The sequence below is a fragment of the Coptis chinensis genome, chromosome 8 (assembly GCF_015680905.1).
Source record: "Coptis chinensis isolate HL-2020 chromosome 8, ASM1568090v1, whole genome shotgun sequence".
Lineage (NCBI taxonomy): Eukaryota > Viridiplantae > Streptophyta > Magnoliopsida > Ranunculales > Ranunculaceae > Coptis > Coptis chinensis.
Window position 1 is genome coordinate 5,782,833 of NC_141463.1, and position 22,576 is coordinate 5,805,408.

Consider the following 22,576-nt stretch of genomic DNA (forward strand, 5'->3'; position numbering starts at 1 on the left):
GAGACTAGGAGCTATTGTAATATTCAAGCTTGGGTTTTAATGTTTTCTCGGTTGAGACTAGGAGCAGTCGTGGTTGGGTCGCGATGAGTTTCTAGATGTGGGATTTGGTGAGACCATAGGATTTGAAGAGGGACAGCACTGAGTCGGTTCTAGTTATTGTGGATTTGTTGAGCACAATGTTTTTGGAAATGTGTAAAATAGGTATTTTGTTTTTTGTTTTAATTATTTAGTTTGAGGAGGCCATAGTAAATTAATAATAGATTAGAGAAATTTAAACAAATTTGGGAAGGTGTTTCTAATTATTAGCATTTTTTTTTTTTTAGTAACCACTAATATTACTTGGGTTGAAAAATGGAGTGATATGGTGAGGAAAGAAAATATGCGCGAGCTTTTATATATATATATATATATATATATATATATAGATTTGTCAAAGAACGGATTGGCCAGGTAGACAGCCAAAACCGAAACAGCCATCGAACAGCCTATTTCGAACCGTTTAGATCATCCAAACATTAAATTTCGAAATCTAAACATAGCAGGGGTATCGAAATCAAACTTACGAAGGGTTTCCTCTCTCCTCCTCTCCTAATCCTCTCTCCAACACCGAAATCATTCCTCTCTCCAGCACCGAAATCATTCAAGCTTCCTCTGCACCGAAATCATCTCTCCAGCACCGAAACTTATCCCTTTAAATGTTTCTTATGCTAGATATGGCCTCCTCATGGTTTCGGATCTTTGAGACAAGGAGTATGGGAGTGATTATGTAAAAGGTACATCTTCGCTTACCATTGTTTTTGCAGAATACTATACTTCATATGTATACTTGTTGTGGAGTTACTGATGTTGTGAAAAGGTTTTTTGATAAAATGGGTGAAAAAGATGTTGTGACTTGGAATATTATGATTACCCATTTGAGTAAGCAGGATGATGATATGGAGTTGGCTAGAAAATTGTTTGATGAAACGCCTGAGAGAAGTGTGAGGTCTTGGTAGGAGAGTTCATGAGTATTTGAATCAGTTTGTAATACTTTGATTGACATGTATATCAAATGTGGTTGTTTAGAAATTGCTCGGGATGTTTTTTATGAGATGAAAGAACGAACGGTTGTGTCATGGTCGGCTATGATTGGAGGTTGTGCACCTGAAGCTTTTCTCTAAGATGTCTCGTATAACGTATTGGTATTCGACCAAATGGGGTGATCTTTATTGGGCTCTTGCATGCTTGTAGCCATATGGGATTAGTAGATGAGGGCCGTGGATTTTTCAGTAGCATGACTAGAGATTATGAGATTATTCTTCAAATTGAGCATTACGGGTTGCATGGTTGATCTCCTTAGCAGGTCAGGGCTCCTTCAAGAAGCCCATGAGTTCATTAAAACATGCCTATCAAGGCCAATGGGGTTGTGTGGGGTTCCCTCCTTGGTGGATGTAAAGTTCACAAAAATGTGGAGTTGGCTGAAGAAGTTATCAAGCACCTTCTGGTTTTAGATCCACTTAACGACGGTTACTACGTAGTTTTATCAAATATATATGCAAATGCAGGGCGGTGGGAAGACGCGTGTGGCAAGGTTAAGAATGTATGCAAGGCTCCCTGATTTTATTTCTATTTGCCTTGTTGTCTGCTTGCTGCTGCTGCCGCCTATTGCTGCTGTAGGGTTTTAATCGTTGCCTTGCACCATGCTTCTTGGCATTTTGCTCGTGTAAATAGCCACAAATTTCTGGCAATTAGAAAGAAAAAAAAACTAGAGCTGTTTTGGAGTTATCGGCTTCACATCATTGTAAATCATTTGTGTAAGTTTCAATCTAGTGAGGAACCTTGCGTCCAAAATATAGGCTGTTTCGGAAGTGCTTGATCTTGATTATCTCGGCTAGTCAAATTTCCGGTTCTCTAGTTTAGTGGCCTTGTTAAGATTTAAAATAAAAATCTCTTGCAGTAAACTGTGGTCTGGAGTAAAGAGGCCAACTTGACGTCCGCCGTTCTACCTAGAACCTGTAAAGAATTCCAAGGATCATCGCCATCATTTTTTGCAGAAAGTCGGTATGACGTGCAGGGATCAGATTTTGGGCTAAAAAAATTGGGAACCTTTAAGGCAGCAGATCCATGTGGCATGAATTTTTGGTAAAAGAAACATCTTTGACATAAAGAAAAACAATGTAGGTGATATCAGTAATCAAACTTGTATGCAGATCTTGCATGTGGTTGTACTAAATTTGTGATATATTTTGTTATCCACTTTTCAACATCATCAGTTACAAGTAATTAGCATTACTAAAGCTGTGATAGTCCCCAAAAAAACCGATGTGTTTGTGCAACTCTTTGTGTCGTTCCATGGGATCTCTATTGTTACTGAGCATATGTATATGACTTAATTTTGTAGCTGAATCTTTTCTATTAATTTAGCCAAGTCCCGGCTGTTTACCAGGTCTTATGAAGTTATAAGTATTCTCATAGTTCTTTCGCTACATAGAGGTATTACTTGCCTGAAAATTGGCTCTGAACTTGCATTCTAATTTAGTGACACCAACTCTATTCGTTGAACTTTACAGGTTCGCGCTCACATTAGAAGCTCAAATTTGTATCAAATAGTTTGACCCAGATTGAATCCATTGCATGCACTCTTTCCTAACCCTTTGACCATCGTATAGACTATATAATCAGTAGTAATATGTATTGATAAGAAAATTTCAGTTGAAACATGAAGTTTTTCTAACCATGTAAAAACATTCAAGTTACATTCCTCAAGGTTTACTACAAGTTTTAGCAGACATAAGTTACATTCCTCAAGGTTTACAACAAGTTTTAGCTGCAGACATTTTCATCTCTAACGTGTCTTTCTCACAAAATAATTAAAGTTTTCATTCAAAGAAAAAAGGATTTACTGAACACGAGCAAATATCTGAAAAGAAATTCCTCGTACATTCATTTCTGTTTCATCTTGTACAATGCATAGAAAAGCCGAGAAAGTTGAATGCCTCATCGTCCAACTTATCTCAAAAAAACAATGGTTATCAGTCGTACTACAGGTTGCACACATTGAAAATCTGCAACCAACCCTATGACTAAATTTTAGCTGGTACTATTACAAGTTGACATTTGCACTTCTTAGTAGTTCTTCTGCCCTCCGGACTTGAATGTCAGCCATTTAAATGAATATTCTAGCAGTTGTGCATTCTGTTGCAGCAACCAATTTCAGATCTGTGTAACAAAAAGAAGGGAAAACAAGGAAAAAAGAGTCAGAAATTCACAAAATGATAATAATATACATACAACTTACTGAAAAAATATATATCAACAAAATTCTAGGGATAGCATAAGAACATGAACAATGTTGGTTGTATTCGACTACCTGCATAGCCTGCAGGAAACAATGTCAAGTAATGGAAACCGAGTAGACTGACAAATATGCAATCAATATACTTAGATGTGATAAGCCTCAAGTAAGGGGAAAATAGTAGCCGAAACACTTGTTCCAATCCCTCATTCAGCCAACATAATGGTTCCATGAGTTTTTCTAGCGGTGAGAGCATATATATTGACAAGGAACAAACCAGAACAGGGTCTGATTTATGCTAAACCAAAGTCCGGCACTTCCCTAATTAAATTGCATGAGAACATTACCAATTATAATCCCAGAAGTCACATTCTAGTGATAGAGGATTTAGCTGTGTGAATTCATGTATATTGCTACTATACACTTCCTCCAGTGATTTACATTCTAAGGTTCTTTTACTATGAATAGCAAGCGTATCACTACAGCTAGAAGCACACAAACAGACATCACAAACGATGTCGCAAATATGTAACGACTATATTATAAACGAGAATTAAGTGCAAAAGTCCCTTCACAAAGCTTGCAGACACACACACAAACACACACACATCCTCAAAGTAAACCAAAAACTGCAGTGATATGATATATATGACTGGCATAATACCAAGTTAGATCTACAAAGGTATCAAAATTGGGGCGTGTGTGTGTGTTGGGAGAGGCGGGGGCAGTGGGGGACCAACGGTAAGCGAAGATGTACCTTTTACATAATCACTCCCATAGTCCTTGTCTCAAAGATCCGAAACCATGAGGAGGCCATATCTAGCAGAAGAAACATTTAATGGGTTAAGCTGGTGCTGGAGAGGAATGATTTCGGTGCTGAGGAAGCTGGAATGATTTCGGCCATGAGGAAGCTAGAATGATTTTGGTGCTGGAGAGAGGAATAGGAGAGGAGGAGAGAGGAAACCTTTCGTAAGTTTGATTTTGATACCCCTACTCTATTTAGATTTTGAAATTTAATGTTTGGATAGATTTGGATATCTAACGGTTCGAAATAGGCTGTTCGATGGCTGTTTCGGTTTTGGTTGTCTACCTAGCCAAACCGGTCAAAGAAAAATCATCTCTAGGTGGCGTCCGCAGCCAGATAACAAAAATATGCTATCACGTTTGTGAATGCGGCGCAACATAAACTGTTTGCAAATTTTTATGCTAACACTTCATTTTTATCTTGTCAACGTTTTACGAGACAACTGAGATGGCATATTTTTGTCAGCTAATTAAATCACGCAACACTTCAGTTGTCACACGACAGTTGTTTATCGCATGGGTGAGTCACTAAGTCCCTATTTCATCTCCCACACCATGTATTTATGTTATTGGGGGCTTAGGTAATAGTAGTAGTTGATAGTTGATAATAGGGAATTAGATATTAAAGATGAAATAATGTGTAATTAAAGATTGGTCCTATTTCCGTCTTTTAATAAATTTGGCCGTGAGCAATCTGTTTATATTTCTCAAATTCTTATCATACCCTTCAGAGTGCATTAGAGCATTTAGAATTAGGAATTGGTCCTATACGTATAATGTTTTTAGTGTTTTAATCTTGTGCAGTCTATCTCGCACAATGAAAATGGAAACACATATCTCAAGAAATCTAAAAGAAATAAAAAATTTGATCGGGTTAATAAAATAGGTAGTAATTGAAACTAAAGTTAATACCCAAAACTGAAATGATCATTCCCAATCTTGCTTGATTGTGTATTTGTATTTATTTCAGCTTTTAAACTTACCCCACTAATTCCATCTTAACCCACTAATCTATTATATCTTAACCCACAAGTTCTATAAAATCTAGTTCTTCATTTTCTTCTATCTGTTGCCTTTCATCTTGACCAGTGGGACAAGTAGTGTTTTGGGTGATGCTGAAAGGTTTCTCCTGCTTCGAACAGTCAGTTTTGGCTTGACTTTTTGTTTGGAAAAAAGTAAAGTGCATTGAAGACTTAATGATCCTAAATCATTCAACTTCTGGTGAGTTTTTGGCAAATTCTTACTGATATTGTGGATTTCATATTTCCAGTCCTCGAATGAAATGGTGGGTAGCTAACCATGGACTACTAGTTATCTTCATTGTTAACTGCTTATGTTTGCAGATGTTTCAAAGCCTTGATATGTTCATGTGAATACTTTGAAATAGACTTTGACTTGGGTTATCATGAGTTCTCAAAACAATACACGGTAATTAAAATGCACAAAATCGCTCTTCTGCTTTACCCTTAATCCTTGAATAGATTTTGTGATACGTTTCTTCTTATTCTTATGTTTATTAGATATGTTTGGCTTAATTAGACTAAACCCCCCATTTTATATACATGTTTAGACTAAACCCTCCATTTTATGATTCCTTAGACATAAACCCCCATTCTGTTTTCTCCCCATTACACTGTTTCGACCAGATATGATCAAAACATCAAGTGTTGATAAAAGAGACGAAGAACGTAGAAAAGTAATTGGAAAAATGATAGTGATCGGGGAAATGATGAGATCAGACTTTGCGATTTACCTCACGCACTCCAAATTATCAATGGGATCAAGTCTCAAGAACGTAGTTCTCAATGAAAAATAGTTTGGTATTTATATAGGTAGAGTAGAGAATCCTTGTAGCTCAAGTATTCTTGTAGCTTGAGTCATTGTGATAGAATATAACTCTCAACTGATAATTATCTCTTTGATAAGAAATGAATCCGGACATAAATCAATGTACATTAGTGGCAAACCATGTGGCTAAGGTTCACGCCTTAGACGATAAGTTAATAGGCCTCAGATATTGATCCATGGTATCGCAAATTGGGCTTTAGCCCCGCCAATTAAACAAATAAAGTGGAGATTCCTACCAATGGACGCTCGTTAAGCCCGAGTGGGTGGGGGTCGAAACACCGCCCTCTTTGGCATGCTAACAAAGTTCATATGGCAAAGAAGAAAGAAAAATGAGCGGAATGTAGAACGAAGTGTTGTCACGAAAAGAAATAATTGAAAAATTGATCGTCGAAAAAATTAAATGAATTATCGGGAACGAAATAATGTCAAACTAACGATACCTGACGCTAATATAGTTAAATAAAAGATGGCGAAAATGCACTGAGAAAAAATAAAATATGCACGTAAATAAAATTGCAAAAAAATTCGATTGGCATTAAAAACCGTATCGAACAACGCCACGTAATAATAATGAAATTTGAATTCGACGATGCGTGCCAACGGAATAGCGATACTTGGATTATACCGTTGAAAATTAAACGTAGGGGCAGTTTAGTAATAATAGTAATAAAAGGAAGTTAAATACGAATTGGATTCGAAGGTGAAGATTTTAGCGACTAAAACTGGATGCCAACTTCGGATTAGATAAGAATTCGGATTAGATAAGAGTTATAAGAGTTAGAGTTCGGATTAGATAAGAGTTCAACCAGCAATGGAAAACTAGATCGAAGAAATATTATATAAAAAGCGATGGCTAAGCTCTATAAACTGCGTGAAGACGCGTTTATGCATAGACAACTAAATGGTTAGTACAAGTGGTGAAGCCGATGCATGTAGGGTAATCTCTTTTCTCTTGTTCAGTATTTGCCTCTTCAAAAACGATTGCCTTATTTAATCAAAACGATAGGCGCTTATTTACGAGCTTGGCAAGATACAAATGAACCAAGAATTAATGCACATCTATTCGAATATCACAAGATCACTATTTTAGGCGTTAAAAATACTCAAAGGTTTAACATAATTCATACGGTCATACCATATTTGTTTTCGGCTAAAGAACTCATACTATACTAAATATATACAACAAATCTGAATAAGCATGGTGCACATGACTATGACTTCATTGGTCGGCATGAACATGGGGGTTACTTGGGTTTCATACCTCATCGATTAATTATCACATCAGAGATAGAGAGAAAATAGGGCTAATTTTGGCTATCTTTTTTCTCGCTGCACCTGTTCTCTTCAATAACTTCCAGTATTCAAGCTTTATCTTTCAAGAACGAATCTAAAGCAAGAAAGAGATTAGATCTTTAGAAGATGAATTGTATCCATCTAGTGGAGCTGTTTTATCTATTTTATATGTATTTTTCCTTATATGGTGCATATATTGTTTACTCTTAGCTAATGTCTATGTGTTGCGTGACTTTCCAATTCTTTCTATTAGAGATTGACACTTAATACGATGTAAAGTTCATCTAGCTCTTTAGGATATTTAGATTAGCACTCTTAGCTAATGTCACTTGTTCAAGTTTGGTTTTTCAGTTTGTTACTTCGCATGATCATCGCTTTCAGATAACTATAGTCATGTTCAAGGAAGCACTAGAATAACAACAGTCACTCACTTGCTCTGTCTTTGCACTGAACAGGAAGATGGTGGGCACTAGATAACTGATGAAAAGTGTTTTTTTTTTTTTTTTAGAAAACGAATCGTATTATTACGGGCGAAAAGATAATCAAGAATAGTAAGAATCGATGACGATTGTAGACTTGGTGAGGTGGAAAAAAAAAGTGACAGATATAGTGAATATACGAGGCCGCGGCGATGGTCACTTAAAGAACTACGGAAAATACTAGTACTCGAGGGATTTGAGATGGACGAAGTGTATGCATTTGAAACGAAAGTCGAAGAAGATGAAGTAGTAACGGCTTACTCACAATTAAGTTGCGGGAGTGCAATTCCGTTAAACAAAGAAATTGCGCAATTATTGAGTTATTTTGGCCTGCCGAAGAAGACGGAGAAAAGTTCGGAGAATATGACAAAGCGGTGGCAAAAAAATTCGACAACATGAAACAGGTATGTCAGTATTTTTTTCCATTTAGCTACAAATTTTGGTTAAGTCTGAAAGACTAACAAAAAGATTTGTATTTTCTTCGCGAGGTTGAAACGGGCGAATTACGAAAGCAAAAGATATTGACGAAAAATTTCGAACGGAATGATCACAATGTCGTAGAGAAAATAAATAAATAAGCTTGAATAAAGTTTTAAACACAAAGTTAACGTAAAAACGAATTTTTGCCGCCATGAGAAAACGACGGTTGTAATGAGCCTCGGAAAGTTTCGCTCGAAAAGTTCGGCTTAATGCCTTAGAAAAATAATGAAGTCAGAAAAATTTTCACTTGGTAAATTTCTCAGAGAAAGATCGGCGAATGCCTTAGAAAAAAATAATGATACCGACAAAAATTTTCGCCGAAAATTTTTCGAGAGAAAGATTGGCATAATTCCTTAGAAAAAGAATGATCATGGAAAATAGTTAACCGAAAGCTAAGCCGCCGAATGCAGATTTCGAAGAAGAAAATGAAGATTTAATCGAACAACCGTAAGACAATTGACAGAGACAATTGATTAGGTAATTGTGTGAATGTAATACCATAGAGCTAAAACTTCTTTTGATGAAAAATAAAAATAAAGTATGTTTTGGCAATTGAATATAGTTGCGATGTCTGATAACATACCTGTGTAAAACTGACAATGTTGTTGATTTATATAGATGACACGAAATAGAATGAAACGCCCCCAATACTAACTTTAAGCTTGCAAAATTAGATTGAGCGAAAAAACGCTTCGATGCAGAACCCATGTGACGAAACGAAACGGGGTAATCTTCATCAGATGTTGACATAGCGCGAGTAACCGACTAAGCGAGCGTAACATCATTCAACTTAGACTGCCGAAATTAAACGTGGTAATTTGGTCAGATTTTGTCGGAGCGATAGTAACGATTAAGCGAGCGTAAAAGCTTTCAAACTTAGACTAACGAAGCTAAACGCGGTAACTTCATCAGATTTTGTCGTAGTGATAGTAACGACTAAGCGAAATGTAAAGCGTTCAACTTAGACTTACTTAAATTAAACGTGGTAATTTCGCCGATTTTATCGTAGCGATAATAACGAACTAAAGCAAAGCGAATAGCGTTCAACTTAGATTGACGGTTAAACGCCAGACTTCATCGATTATGTCGTAGCGATAGTAACGAACTAAAAATAGCGTAAAAGCGTTCAAACTTAGATCGACGGCTTAAACGCGATAACCGTCCGATTTTGTCGAAAGCAATAACAACTAAGCGAGGATAAAAGCGTTCAAACTTAGGATCGACGAAGCTAAATCGCGTAACCGTCGGATTATGTCGTAGCGATAAGTAACGACTAAGCCGAAATGCGAAAACGCGTTAAACAGGACCGACAAAATTAAACGCGTGGTAATTTCGTCAGATTTTGTCGTAGCGATAATAACGAACTAAGCGAGCGTAACAACGTTCAATTTAGACTGACGAAGCTAAACGCTGTAACTTCGTCAGATTTTGTCGTAGCGATAATAACGACTAAGCGAGCATAAAAGCGTTCAACTTAGACCGATGAAATTAAACGCGGGTAATTTCGCCGATTTTGTTGTAGCGATAGTAACGATTGCGAAAAAAAAGCTTCAACTTAGGACCGATTTAAATTAAACGTGGTAATTTCGTCGGCCGATTTTGTCGGAGCGATAGTAACGACTAAAGCGAAAAAAAAGCGTTCAACTTAGGATCGACGAAAATTAAACGTGGTAATTTCACGATTTTTTGTCCGAGCGATAGTAACGACTAAAGCGAAAGCAAAAGCGTTCAACTTAGACTAACGAAATTAAACGCGTGGTAATTTTGCGGATTTTGTTGTAGTGATAGTAACGACTAAAGCGGCGTAAAAAACGTTCAACTTAGGACCGACAAAATTAAACGTGGTAATTTCGCCGATTTTGTTGTAGTGATAGTAACGACTAGCTTGAAATAAAAGCGTTCAACTTAGGACTGATTTTAAATTAAACGTGGTAATTTCGCCATATTTTGTTGTTGTAGATAGTAACGACTAAGCGGCGTAAAAGCGTTCAACTTAGACCCATTTTAAATTAAACGTGGTAATTTCGCCGATTTTGTCGAGCAATTATAAGGTTCGCTAAAACCAAAATCATATCATTGAACCGGTGAAAGAATTGCTTTTTATTGATTACCGAAGTCTTGAAAAATGCAAAGATAATAACGAAAAAGAAACTATTGAACTAGAAACGGACTAACAAATTTTTGTCCGGTTTTTCGTTCAACTTGTCTATTTTGTCCGCCACTTAGTAAAATAATTTGTTTGCGACGAGCAAGAAACAAACACTGCCAGGGGCTGGCGAAAATAAACCAACAATGTCAAGGCCCCATTTCGTAAATGACCAAGGTTTATGGATTGGATGACGCTTTATCGCGGAAAGTTTGACCCATATCATATATCATGTTTTTTTGACAAGGCACACACTTCTCGACAAACACGCATATCCTTTGGCGTGTATGGCCACCAATATCATTGAGTCATTGCTATGTGAGCGAGATTTCACCCGAAATTCCCCGAGCATCGTCGGTTTGCATGATCGTCGTCGCGATACCGAGACATTATCGCCCAAGCTCGTTGAATCATCCGACAAAGATAAGTGGTTAATCCAAAGTTGTCGTTCTGATGATGACTTGATTTTTCACGGATAAGTATGCGATAGAATCGATGCCTTACATCATAACGCCGGATAATCGCATAATAATCGATAGATATAAAATTTCATGCAATTCGTTGAACGAAGTCCAAATAAACGCCATTCTATCATTGGGAGCCGCGATATTATCATTCAAAGTGGCTAGCGACTAATTTAGAATAATTAATCGTAACTTAGTCGCCCCGGTGAAGAGTTGTCGCGATACCGCGAATGACGGTTTAAGTACTTTCGGCCATATAATGTGAAGCGTTAAAACTCAAACATAGAGACCTCGCAATTATATCTTCATTCAAATTTCAAGATGACAAAAACAAGACCGGAGGAAGACTTATTATCGCGAACTATCGGTGTAAATCTAGCAAGTAGCCGATATATCCGATAAATATGTCAAGTCATCGCCCGGAGGTAATGACAATTAGAGATTGATGTTTTCCTCATCGAAAGTAATGCTTTTGACATAGGAATATCATAAATAAGAAAATCACCATTAGCAACACCAAAGTTTGTCTCTGCTTTAATTGTATGAGTGTCAGAGACAATGTTGTAAACGCTAAGGTAACTTTTCCATTCTGCGACTCGATCCGTAGACGTTGCGAAAAAACTTACGCAGTGGATATTCGACAAGTATAAACTTTGACTATTCCTTCTTTGAAATAAGCTTAAGACGTCTGACAGCATGAAACAAGGCCAATGTAATATTTTCAATACAAGAATCCCTCGAGACATATGACGGACATTATCCACAACAGATGACGAAGAATCGTCAGAGGCAATAACTTCGTGCTGAATAATTTGGCGTATTGGTGGAACGGTAGCCGGGTCGTATGCAATCGGATGTTGAAAAGGAATAGGAGGGAGTAGTTCGATACCGCCAGGTTGACCTGGAACCGCACATTTGCGATGATCGTCAGTAAGTGCATCGAGAACTTAGGCTTGTTGAGTATTCGTCATAACTTTTGTAGAACGTGATCGTCGGTTTTGCATAAGAACCGCAGACGGAGCCAATTATGTTTCGACCAGATATGATCAAAACATCAAGTGTTGATAAAAGAGACGAAGAACGTAGAAAAGTAATTGGAAAAATGATGGCGATCGGGGGAATGATGAGACTGTACCTTGCGGTTGCCTACGTACCCAAATTATCAATGGGATCAAGTCTCAAGAACATAGTTCTCAATGAAAAATAGTTTGGTATTTATATAGGTAGAGTAGAGAATCCTTGTAGCTCAAGTATTCTTGTAGCTTGAGTCATTGTGATAGAATATAACTCTCAACTGATAATTATCTCTTTGATAAGAAATGAATCTGGACATAAATCAATGTACATTAGTGGCAAGCCATGTGGCTAAGGTTCAGCCTTAGATGCATGAGTTAATATGCCTGTACATTGATCCATGGTACTCCAAATTGGGCTTTAGCCTTGTCGATTAAACGAATAAAGTGGAGATTCCTACCAATGGACGTTCGCCACGTAGGTGGGGGTCGAAACACACACCAACGTCAATATTTTACTTAATACCCTAACTACCCCTGTTGTGTTTAGTGTAAGCTACAACACAAAAGTTGTTTTTAGAAAAAAAAAAAAAAAGAAAAAAAGAAACTCCAATTGCGCACAAGCTCTGAGTTCCATCATTCTTCCTCTCCATCGCATCATCTTGGCATTTGCTCCTTTGAAGGTATGTTATTTGTTCTTCAAAAATATTGTCACATTTTCTCTTATTTTAAGTTAGGGTTTTTCATGTTTTAACAAAATTTCAATTTTTAACCCTCCTTGTTAACTGTGTTACTAGTTTTACATTTTTCACATCTTATTTTTTATTTGTACATAGATATGGGTGATGAATGTGGTTATAGAGAATTTAGGTGTCACTATGGTGGTGTTTGGAAGCAAAGTGCTTACAAAGGTGGGAGTGTTGTGGATTCGGAAAAAATTGAAGGTGATCGAGCAAATTTACTTGATCTTGTTAGTTGGCTTACTGATGTGATTCTTTGTCCATCAAAGCATGTTGTTGGAATTATTTGGCTTGACGGTGACTTGAGGAGAAAAATAATGTCTGATGGAGATTTATTGTACATGTGGAGAAAAGCTACTATAGATGGGCATGGCTTTACTCACTTGTACGTGGATTTTATGGTTGTTGATGAGGTGGAAATGGAGCCTATTGTTTTATCTTCTGATGAGGTAGTTATTCCTTCTAGTTCCCCACAACCTTTACTGTCAACACTTGGAACCGAGAGTGGACCAAAGACACAAAATAAAACACCTAAGAGCACAACACCTACAAAAAGGACTAGTCATGCACATGGGGGGGACCATGTTGGAGTAAAAGACAAACAACCTTTAAAAAGAAGACTAATGTTGAAGTTGGGCTAGAAGAAAACAGTAGTTCTCCTCCAACTATTCATTTTGAAGGTGAGCACAGTGAACCTACACTTGTTTCTTCCTTTAGTTGTTATAATATTATATGTCTATTTTAACCAAGCTCTCTTCATTTATTTGTCAAAGACTATCAAGAATTTAACTTTGGAGGACATTCAAGTGAAATTGACAACACTGAACTTGACATTGATGCAGGGCAAGGTAAAACTTTTGATTAAAATTAAGTTAATTGGTACTATTAGTCTAATACATCTTCTAAGCAATTACACATTATTGTTTGCAGTTGGTCTTCTAAAATCAAGGACTGTAAGAACATTTGATGTGGATCAAATAGATGCTGAACAAGAATACTATAACGCCTTTTATTTGACGAGGAATATGTGCCTGAAGAAGGTGATGATGATTGGACTGAATCAGAAGATAATAATGAAGAAAATGCTCAGTCAGATGACGATAATGAAGCGAACAAAGTCAACGATGATAATGAACACAACAAGTTCTTACAAAGTACTTATGAGATACCTACAGATGATGGGGTTAAATCAACTATAGAAGCAATTGGTTTGTATGTTGGGTAGATATGGAGAGATAAATATGAGTGTAGAGACTTTTTGAGACTTACTGCTATCAAGAGAAAGTTCGCATATTGGTGTAAAAAAATGATAGTCTTCAGATTGATGCAAGGTGTTTAGATTACTCATGCTCTTGGAGGTGTTATGTGAGATGCATGACAGATCATCTCACCATGAAGTTAAGAAAACTTAATGACCACCACACTTGTGAGGCTAATAGAGATGACATAAATTGTATGGTCAATGCCGGTTGGATTGCAAGGCAAGTTGAGGTGGACATGAACACCATAAGAGTTACAAGGCATCTGATATTGTCAAAATTATGTGGAGGAGATTTCAAGTGAGAATCAAATATTGGCAAGCCTGGAGCGCTAGGATGTTAGCATTGGAGAAGATACATGGTAACTACGAGGAATCATATGGGAAAATTGTTGAATTGTGCAGGTAAATTCCTATTTTATTTATTTATTTCATGGACGTACATGTCATTGTTTATTTAATTTTACGTATGTCTTATTTTAGGATTGGCCCAATTTATTGGATTGAGAATTCTTTAATTGTGCGGGCAAATTCTATACTCCAATCCAGGGAGTGTGGTTTCTCAAGGCAGGCATGAAAATTACATGAGTTTTATGCATTGTTGTGTTGCATTTAAAGGATGTTTGGATGGATTTGTAAGAGGTTGTAGGCCACTAATAGGGCTTGATGGTTGTTTTTAGAAAGGGAAGCATGGTGGAGTCTGTTTGTCTATAATAGCTTTGGATGGGAATAATGGTTTCTTTTCCTCTGGCTATTTACATTTGCAATTCAGAAAATACCGAGTCATGGATGAACTTTTTAGACATAATGGCCCCTCACCTTGAGAAGCACCTAGATCCGGTGTATAATATCCGATCGACAAAAGGGGTTAAGGGAGGCTGTTGCAACAATATTCCCAAACTGTAACCAATGGTTTTGCTTTAGACATATGGTAAAGAACATGAAGACTAGGTTCAGGGGGGTTGATGTCGAGGCATGGGATGCAGCAAAGACATTTAGCGGTTCTAACTTTACAAGATTAATGCAAGTGTTGCACGCTAGGGAGGCTGGAGCTCATGATTATCTCTTGAATGAGGATCCAAGAGTGTGGGCAAGGTCTCGATTTGATACAGTGACAAAATCTGATCACCTTTCAAATAATTTCTCTGAAGCTTGGAACAATTTTATTCTTGAAGCTAGAGATAAACCAATAGTGAAAATGGTTTGTAGAATTATGATTATGCAAATGACGATATTGTATAACAGGAAGCAGAAGAGTATGGAATTGGGAGATGATGAGTTAGTCCCTAGAGTCTCACAATTGATTAAAAAAAGGGAAGATCAATTGTTGAACTATACTTATGCAGGTTCAGATAATAACACGTATTTAGTCACACATCAATATGGGCATCATGATACTGTTGATTTGGTGAACAAGTCTTGCACTTGCAATGAGTGGCAAGCGACTGGGATTCCATGTATACATGCTATTTGTATTATCAAACCTAAAAGGTTTTTATATGCAGAGTAAGTATAACACTTTACCTTGCGTTTTATGTTGTAGTTATATTTTTATTTTCTAACTTAATTTTATCTTATGGTAATAGGTTTTGCAGCCATTATTTCACTAGTGGGGCTTACAAAAATGCTTATAGTGGGAGTATTAGACCAATGTTGCATGAAGATGACTGGTTAGAGGTGAGAACATATTAAGATAAATATGTTTAGATGTTTATATATATGTTGAGATGTTATCTATGTATATATTGAGATGTTTGTTGTGTATGTGGAGATGTTCATATGTTATTTATGTTTCAGGTCCATCCAAATGAGTTTGTATTCCCACCAATAAGACAAAGGCAACCTGGAAGACCAAGAGTAAATAGAAGGAGGGGTGAGGATGAAACTATGAACACAACAAGATACTCTAGATGTGGCATATTTGGTCACAATGCAAGGAGCTGTCAAAATGAAGAAGCTGAAATTGTTAGAGCAAGAGGGAGGGGTGGAAGAAGCGGCATACCTAGAACCAGACCAATCAGTAACACTCTTCATAGGCCAATAAACCCTGAAACAGAAGACTTGAGTTCTGTTATGGGCAGAGACAATACAAGTGAAAGAGCACCAAGTGGAAGAGCTAGGAGAGGGGGGGCTAAGAGGCGATCGATCGTAGAGCTAGGGGAGGTAGAGGAGGTATACCGCAACATGCAACTGAGATGTCATTTAGTAAGTCTCAACCACCTCCACCACTTAGTCAATCACAACCAAGACCTCCACCCAGTTCTAGTAGGGGGAGAAGAGGGGGCAGAGCAAGTAGAGCATGTAGAGCTAGAGGCAAAAGAGGACCAGGGTCTTCTTAAGAAGTCTGTTTTGCAGAAAGGTTGTGTTGCTTCTCAACATCTTCGTTATACTCGTATTGATGAATGTCTTGTTGGTGATGAAACTTGTATTATTGTTTTCACTGCTCGTAATGGGTATACATACAATTGTTTTTTTTTCCTCCTTTGAGCTATTTTGTGTTGGAATATATGTAATGGGGAGTTGTGGGGTTTGTTTGTACGTAACTAGGTCTGGGTTAGTTTACAAGCATGGTACCGTCTTCATTTGAAGTGTGGGGTCTATTTTGTATGTTTTTGTGGTTGTAAATGTGTTGTGATGTAGTGGGCTTGTGAGATTTGTTGTTTGTGGGGTCTGTTTGAAACTAGATTGGGAAGGTTCACATGTTTATTGCAGTATTTATTTGGTAGTCTATGACATTTTTTTGGACTTCTTTACTTTGTTTTTAGGGGTATTTTCTGTTAAACTTGCGCTTTTATCATTTTATGACATTGGGGTTTTGTGATTTTGGAGGTATTATTTCAACTATTGAGTTATTTGGTTTGGGTTTCGGGTTTTGTTGTGTGAGGTCTGTTGTTTTCAGGGTGGTATTGGTACAGGGGCAGTTAGGGTATTAAGTAAAATATTGATATTGGTGTGATGGGGAGAAAACATAATGGGGGTTTATGTCTAAAGAATCATAAAATGGGGGGTTTAGTCTAAACATGTATATAAAATGGGGGGTTTAGTCTAATTAACCCGATATGTTTTTTAGAGTTTGAATGAAAAAGACAACCTATTAACCATTGGTTTGGTTTATATGTGATATTATTACACGTGACATCTTTTTTATTGGGGAAATATTAAGAAACATGTGTTTGCTATTGTGATCGGCATTTAAGACATTACACCGATTTTTAACAAAAGATTTGAGTTCAGTAATAGTCAGCCTATGGTCAAACTGGTTAAGTGACGGAACTAGGACCAATTCCTAATTGCACGTTATTTTGTCTTTAATGTCTAATTCCCTATTATCAAATAGGACTGTTATTGTTACAATGTTACCCACCTAGAGATGCATCAGTTTTGTGGTTACCATTTTTCAATTGGGCAACATCATTTGACAAATTAAAATTACCCACCGCCTAGTCGCCTACAACATGTTGGGCTAAATTAGAAGAGATGCTACCCGTCTATTTGGCCCTTCCTACAATTAGGCAAAAAGATTAGTAGTTTTGTTAACAATTTAGAGACGGGCCTAACTGGAACGGCCTCTAATATTGGCCCCACAAGGCCGTTGCACCAACTGAACCAGATGGATATAATATCTACATTTTCAACTCATTTTATTGTACTGATGAATTTTATCTCTAATTGAAATCCACAGTTTCACTAATGGAGGAATGTTCTGTTTGAATTACATTCAAAACCAGAATTCCCTCTCTAAGAATAAATTTGTTTTGGCATATTGACTATTGGTCAGAGTACTCTTGGCCAAAAGAGAAGCAACGGTTCGGCCTTGATAAATTTGTTTGTCATAGAGTATCACTCTCAGAGTCTTGATCACCCTTCCACTTTGTACTTCTTCAGTAAGTTTCAATTAAGTACAACAAACAAATGGTAAAACTTATTTTGCTTGGAAACTATCGTAATAATGTTAACAGAACGAAGGAATAAATATGCATCTGATAATCTAGTAAGAACATTGTTGGTCATAGAATTGAAGTACTTTAGAACAAGGGAAAGGCCAACCATACTAACAGAAATTAATAGTGCAAGAAATATATCAATACCATCCAAAATGAAGTAGTGATTAAGATTGGTTCCTATCTTTATCAATAGAGAAATAACAGAAAAGCACAATAATCTAACAAGCAGCATTTTAAATGCTGTGCTGATCAAGCCAAGTTATGGTATCGTCAAAAACGCGAAATATCATCTCATCCGTTTCCCCATCAAGAAGAGCATGACAAGCACCTTTGTAAAGTAGGAGCTTCTTGTCCAAACTGCTTGCCTTCTCATATAATTCCTTACTCACTGATGGATCCGTTACAAAATCAAGCTCTCCATGTTGGATCAACATTGGCAAAGAAACCTGTATTATTTTCTCATTAGTTATCTTAAATCACCCGGCAACTTCAAGCAATTGTCGACCCTTTTATATTAGACAAAAGAATAATATATAATGAAACAGCACATACTTCTTTCAATAGTCGTTCTAATTCTTGAGTGGTGTTGAGTAACACTATAGCAGTCTGCAAACGGGGATTATCCCTATAACCAAGCACATTATAGGTATCCTACATTATCACGGAAGAATAGAATAGGTCATATATACATTGATCATTTAAAGACAATCACAAAAATAGGTGACACAATAGGTTCTATAGATTAGTATGTGGTTTATAACATGCAAGAGATCTAGATGTTTGATTGGAAAAAAGAAAAGAAAAATAGGGCAAGAGATGTTACATTTAGCTTCCTCTTTTTCAAGTCTCCGAATGCCAAGTTTGCTACATTACTCTGAGGAACTAACTTTGCTGTGGGAAAAAACTTAGCAATACCAATTAAAACCTGTCTCACTATCCAAGGTGGAACAATATCGTCGGCCATCTATTGATAAACGTTTCGGTTGATTAGATTCACATATAACCAAACAATAAGCCCTCACAATAGAAATTTGAAGTCAGGAGAATACTTTGCACATAGGTGAAATAAGAACAGCACCGTCCCAGGCCTTAGGTTGCTTCAAGTGGACCTTCAGTGCAACTGCTCCACCCATAGAGTACCCAAACAAAAAACTTGGGAGGCTTTGGTATTCCTTGGTTTCTGTTATAGATCAAGCAGAGTTTATAATCAGAAAGTACTGCAGTATCTAATCCAGGAATCCATTAATTTCTACTTAGCGGGAAGAGCATTAAGATTTTGTATGGCACACACTTTAGAACAAGTGACACGCTAATATGGTTGAGAAAAACGGTAAAAAAACTTTAACTCCACAGCAACGGAGGCGTTAAAATTACCTTTGATTTTAGAGAAATGCTCGATAACGTCATCTACAAGCAGGTCAAAGTTGGGGATATAGTTATTAAGACCTTCTGACAGACCAAATCCAGGGTAATCCAATGCAAAAACTCCATAACCATATGATGCTAACTTTTTAGCAGTTCCTGTGAACGGTACATATGGATGCTTAATTCTAGCAATACCAAAGATAATTAAAGATGAAAAATAAACTTTCTAGTGCCAACCACATGCCTTCCAAAAATAATGTGATGTGTTCTCCATAACCATGACAAAAACAAACCACTGCTTTTAGTGGAGAGGTCTTTGGAAGCCAACTTTTTGAGAAAATCTCCAATCCTTTAGAGTTCTTCTCATAAAACTGCATAGAAGCATGTAACATGAGTATTATCACATAACTATTAATTGGAAGTAATGGCATCAGTACACAAGTGCGAGTTTTGATTTTATAAAAGTCAGACGTTCATTCCATCGAAGAAGCAGGTCAAAGAGATAACATCAAATACATTGAACTGCATTAGTACCTCCCCCACTTCTACTGAATCATATGACATCTGCAACACAAGCAAAAATTGTACAATAAGTATCACATTTTGCAGTCAATGAATGTTCTGTATCAAAATACTCAGTGAGTGAAAGTAAGTGACATTCTATCCGAAAATACTCAATGAAAACATACATTTGCAGAAATAACTAAAACTGCGGCGCTGTGAATATGTAAGTGAATTTTTCCTGGTTAAAATCTGAACTGAACTAGGGGCCTAGGGGGTGTGATAAGAATAGTATTTCAACCGGTGTTAAAGTTAGAATTGGATTTGGATCGGGGATTGGTGCTAAACCACCTATTTAGGCATTTAGCCCTTGCATCTGATTACCAAGTTCAAAAAACTTCTGTCATTTTGTAGGGTAAAGTAGCACAACCTAATAAAATGACAGGTGCAACGAGTCACTGCGCACAGCGGTTAAGGTGGGTTGCTTGCTAACATCCTCCTCAAACTACCATATTTACATACAAATTAAGACAGTGCCACTTTCAACTCCTAATAACTCCATTAGAAAGTAAAACCAGTCTACTATTTTCTTCAGTTTTACCTTTAGCATGCAATGATCAATTCCAAGTATGGGTTTCTTGAAAGCTTCACGGACACGACGCCTGTTGGGTGCTTCATCCATGTTTAAAGTTGTAATCTTCTGTAATTTATAATTAAGATCTTCAAACCTTGGATGAGCGTTTTTTCTTTTCCTTTTGTTTCCATACACGAATGCTAATCCTAAAATTAAACATAGGCTCAGAATCAAGAATTGCACTGCAACTGCATATGAAGAGGTTAACATTGTTCAGATCTAATTCAACCAAAAAATTATTTATTTGGTCTAAATTAAAGAAAAACCACGATGGTGGTGGTCTTAAAGTATGCATGGGAGGATGACAAAATGTTGTGGTCTGGACTCTGCACTGTTTCTTGCAAGGGGATGCATGATAATAATTTGGCTAAGGTAGAGCTGTAGGCCATGATTTTAGACTCTCATCACGCTAGAAAAGGGAAAGAAGACAGAATCTCAGAGGCTAGAAGACGAAATAAATTATTTGAGGGGACGTGCATAACTGCTTCACCAGTCAACCATCTACCCGTTTAGGCTTAAGTCCAATGGTTTGGTGTTCCCCAAAACACAACTCACAATAAAATAGAATATCGTATAAGTTAGCAGGTTTGCGTTTTTCAATCCAATGGATTTTCTCCCACCCGCCACTCATATAAGCTATAGAAAAAACTTTAAATTTGACAACTATCTTAGCCGCCATCAACAAAAGCGTGTGGGGAAATTGACAGTTTGCCCCTCTATTACCTCACCCTCTCTCTCTTTCTCAATAAGAAAGTAATTAGATTATTGAAAATCAATTATGCGGGGCTTTATTTTCTGCCCGCCATTGTCAGTGGCGTGTAGAGCATATGTTATTCTGCTAAAACTCACTCTCCATATGTTGGTAAATTTATACCAATAGCGTTGGCGGATTAGTGTTTTGACGCACCATTAGATAAGAATTTCCGTCATACCAATAGCGTTGGCGGATTAGTGTTTTGACGCACCATTAAATAAGAATTTCCGTCATATTTGGTGTTTTGGCACACCATTGGACTTAGCCTTATAAACTAGTATGCGAACCGTGCCGGTTTCTCGAAAGTAGCCGGTGCACACTGGGTATTTTAAGAAAATTCTGCTCACAGATAGAATTTTTATTGATCTTCGGCAACGGTTTAGGAATGAGCATTGGCTGGGCCTTGAGTATTTCAGCATGGTTATCCAAACGACGGACTAAATGAACATGTATTTCGAAAGTTGTTGCCATTTCAAGTTTTCAACCAATTACTCCCACAATGTGAGATTGTGAATGTTAAGTTTTGAATTTTGATGATATTAATAATATTCATTTAAACTGGTTTATTTATAACTTTATATACATAAAATTAGTCAAATAGGATACGGTAAGCTTTCTAATGAAGGTTTAAGTATTGGTAAAGGCTGTACAAACTGGATACCATCTCCTTGATGTGATCAAGATTTGTTTTTCAAAGAATACAAAATGCGGAGTAAAATAGTATTCACTGCTAATCAAAGAATACAAAACACCCATATGGCTATATTGAGACGCTGTTAGGAATCCCCCGTCCTGTAAATCCACCAACCCGGGAAGTATCAGAAGTGCTGGGATAGAGCAAGGTGTATGGAACATTTACAGGCCCCACCCGATTCCTCTAAAGCATGTTTTTGTTTAACTCTTCATTCCTGTTTTCAATCTCCACCAGCATATCTCTGAATTGCTTAAATGCTTCCTTTGGTTCTGCATCAGATGTCCATTCTGGAGTATCTCTCTGCCAGACCTCATCGGTAGAATGCCTGGACAGTATTTCTATCAAGGAAATGTCAAGGAGTGTTGGAAGATGACTTGTGACTCGAGCTCAGCATACTCGGTGTTCTAGGCTCATGCAGGAAACGGTGACTTATTGTTGGACGGTTCTTTAAGTCGCCAAACCCATACCGAATACTTCACATTTTTATGCAGAATTGGCTACCATGAGCTTTTTCAAGATTAGATTACACACACCATGATATGAAGCTCTGATATACTTGTCAACTGCACCAACGTTACAACCAAAAATCACATTAAGCCTATGGAGAATCAATAATGGTAAAATATGTTTTTCAAGCATATTTGAATTATACATGTACAAAATTGATGGTTTGAGTGCAGCTATGGACTTCTGTAGGCGGTTAGTCAAATCAACTTGAATTCAAAGTTCTACATAGAATCAGCAAGTGTTAAGACCTCTTTCATGTGCCCACATACGCATTGCATACTTGTGTGTGACATGGGTGGGGGAGTAAAAAAACGTGTGCTACACTGCTTTGCCAGTATGAATTCTGGGAAAAACAAATGCTATGAAGCATTGCTAGAG

The 22,576-nt window shown here is 37.1% G+C and overlaps 2 protein-coding genes and 1 long non-coding RNA gene across 5 annotated transcripts; 1 reads left to right on the forward strand and 2 right to left on the reverse strand.

Annotated features, from left to right (window-relative positions):
- Nucleotides 1–2,896: 2,896 nt before the first annotated feature.
- On the reverse strand, nucleotides 2,897–4,245 carry LOC147479543 (uncharacterized). The gene is made up of 2 exons (XR_015205078.1): nucleotides 4,032–4,245; nucleotides 2,897–3,198 (listed from the first exon to the last, which is right to left on the reverse strand). It is a non-coding gene; the product is annotated as an uncharacterized LOC147479543 (long non-coding RNA).
- Nucleotides 4,246–13,231: 8,986 nt separating this feature from the next.
- LOC147479544 (uncharacterized) lies at nucleotides 13,232–16,515 on the forward strand. Of its 2 annotated transcripts, XM_086577956.1 has the most exons (5): nucleotides 13,232–13,389; nucleotides 13,472–14,204; nucleotides 14,283–15,305; nucleotides 15,386–15,476; nucleotides 15,597–16,515. In XM_086577956.1, exons 3-5 carry the CDS (start codon nucleotides 14,728–14,730, stop codon nucleotides 16,284–16,286), a joined length of 1,359 nt encoding a protein of 452 aa, XP_086434082.1. In that variant the 5' UTR covers nucleotides 13,232–13,389; nucleotides 13,472–14,204; nucleotides 14,283–14,727; the 3' UTR covers nucleotides 16,287–16,515. The 2 variants fall into 2 exon arrangements, with proteins under 2 accessions (XP_086434082.1, XP_086434081.1); XM_086577955.1 differs by having other exon boundaries at nucleotides 13,472–15,305.
- A 1,323-nt stretch (nucleotides 16,516–17,838) lies between these two features.
- Nucleotides 17,839–20,786, reverse strand: LOC147479545 (caffeoylshikimate esterase-like). Of its 2 annotated transcripts, none has more exons than XM_086577958.1 (8): nucleotides 20,211–20,786; nucleotides 19,643–19,672; nucleotides 19,353–19,479; nucleotides 19,118–19,264; nucleotides 18,793–18,923; nucleotides 18,567–18,707; nucleotides 18,296–18,394; nucleotides 17,839–18,189 (listed from the first exon to the last, which is right to left on the reverse strand). In XM_086577958.1, the coding sequence occupies exons 1-8, from the start codon at nucleotides 20,451–20,453 to the stop codon at nucleotides 17,977–17,979; spliced, it is 1,131 nt and encodes a 376-aa protein (XP_086434084.1). In that variant the 5' UTR covers nucleotides 20,454–20,786; the 3' UTR covers nucleotides 17,839–17,976. The 2 variants fall into 2 exon arrangements, with proteins under 2 accessions (XP_086434084.1, XP_086434083.1); XM_086577957.1 differs by having other exon boundaries at nucleotides 19,580–19,672; nucleotides 20,211–20,730.
- Nucleotides 20,787–22,576: the final 1,790 nt, after the last annotated feature.

Bases quoted from the DNA above. Each gene is read 5' to 3' on its own strand.
- LOC147479545 (XM_086577957.1), bottom strand. From the start codon at position 20,453: ATGTTAACCTCTTCATATGCAGTTGCAGTGCAATTCTTGATTCTGAGC. The intron at 19,265-19,352 runs GCATGTGGTTGG...TACCGTTCACAG, and splicing joins CATCACATTATTTTTGGAAG to GAACTGCTAAAAAGTTAGCA. The intron at 18,395-18,566 runs GTAACATCTCTT...GTGATAATGTAG, and splicing joins TGAAAAAGAGGAAGCTAAAT to GATACCTATAATGTGCTTGG.
- LOC147479544 (XM_086577955.1), top strand. From the start codon at position 14,728: ATGGTAAAGAACATGAAGACTAGGTTCAGGGGGGTTGATGTCGAGGCA. The intron at 15,306-15,385 runs GTAAGTATAACA...TTATGGTAATAG, and splicing joins AAAAGGTTTTTATATGCAGA to GTTTTGCAGCCATTATTTCA. The intron at 15,477-15,596 runs GTGAGAACATAT...TTTATGTTTCAG, and splicing joins ATGAAGATGACTGGTTAGAG to GTCCATCCAAATGAGTTTGT.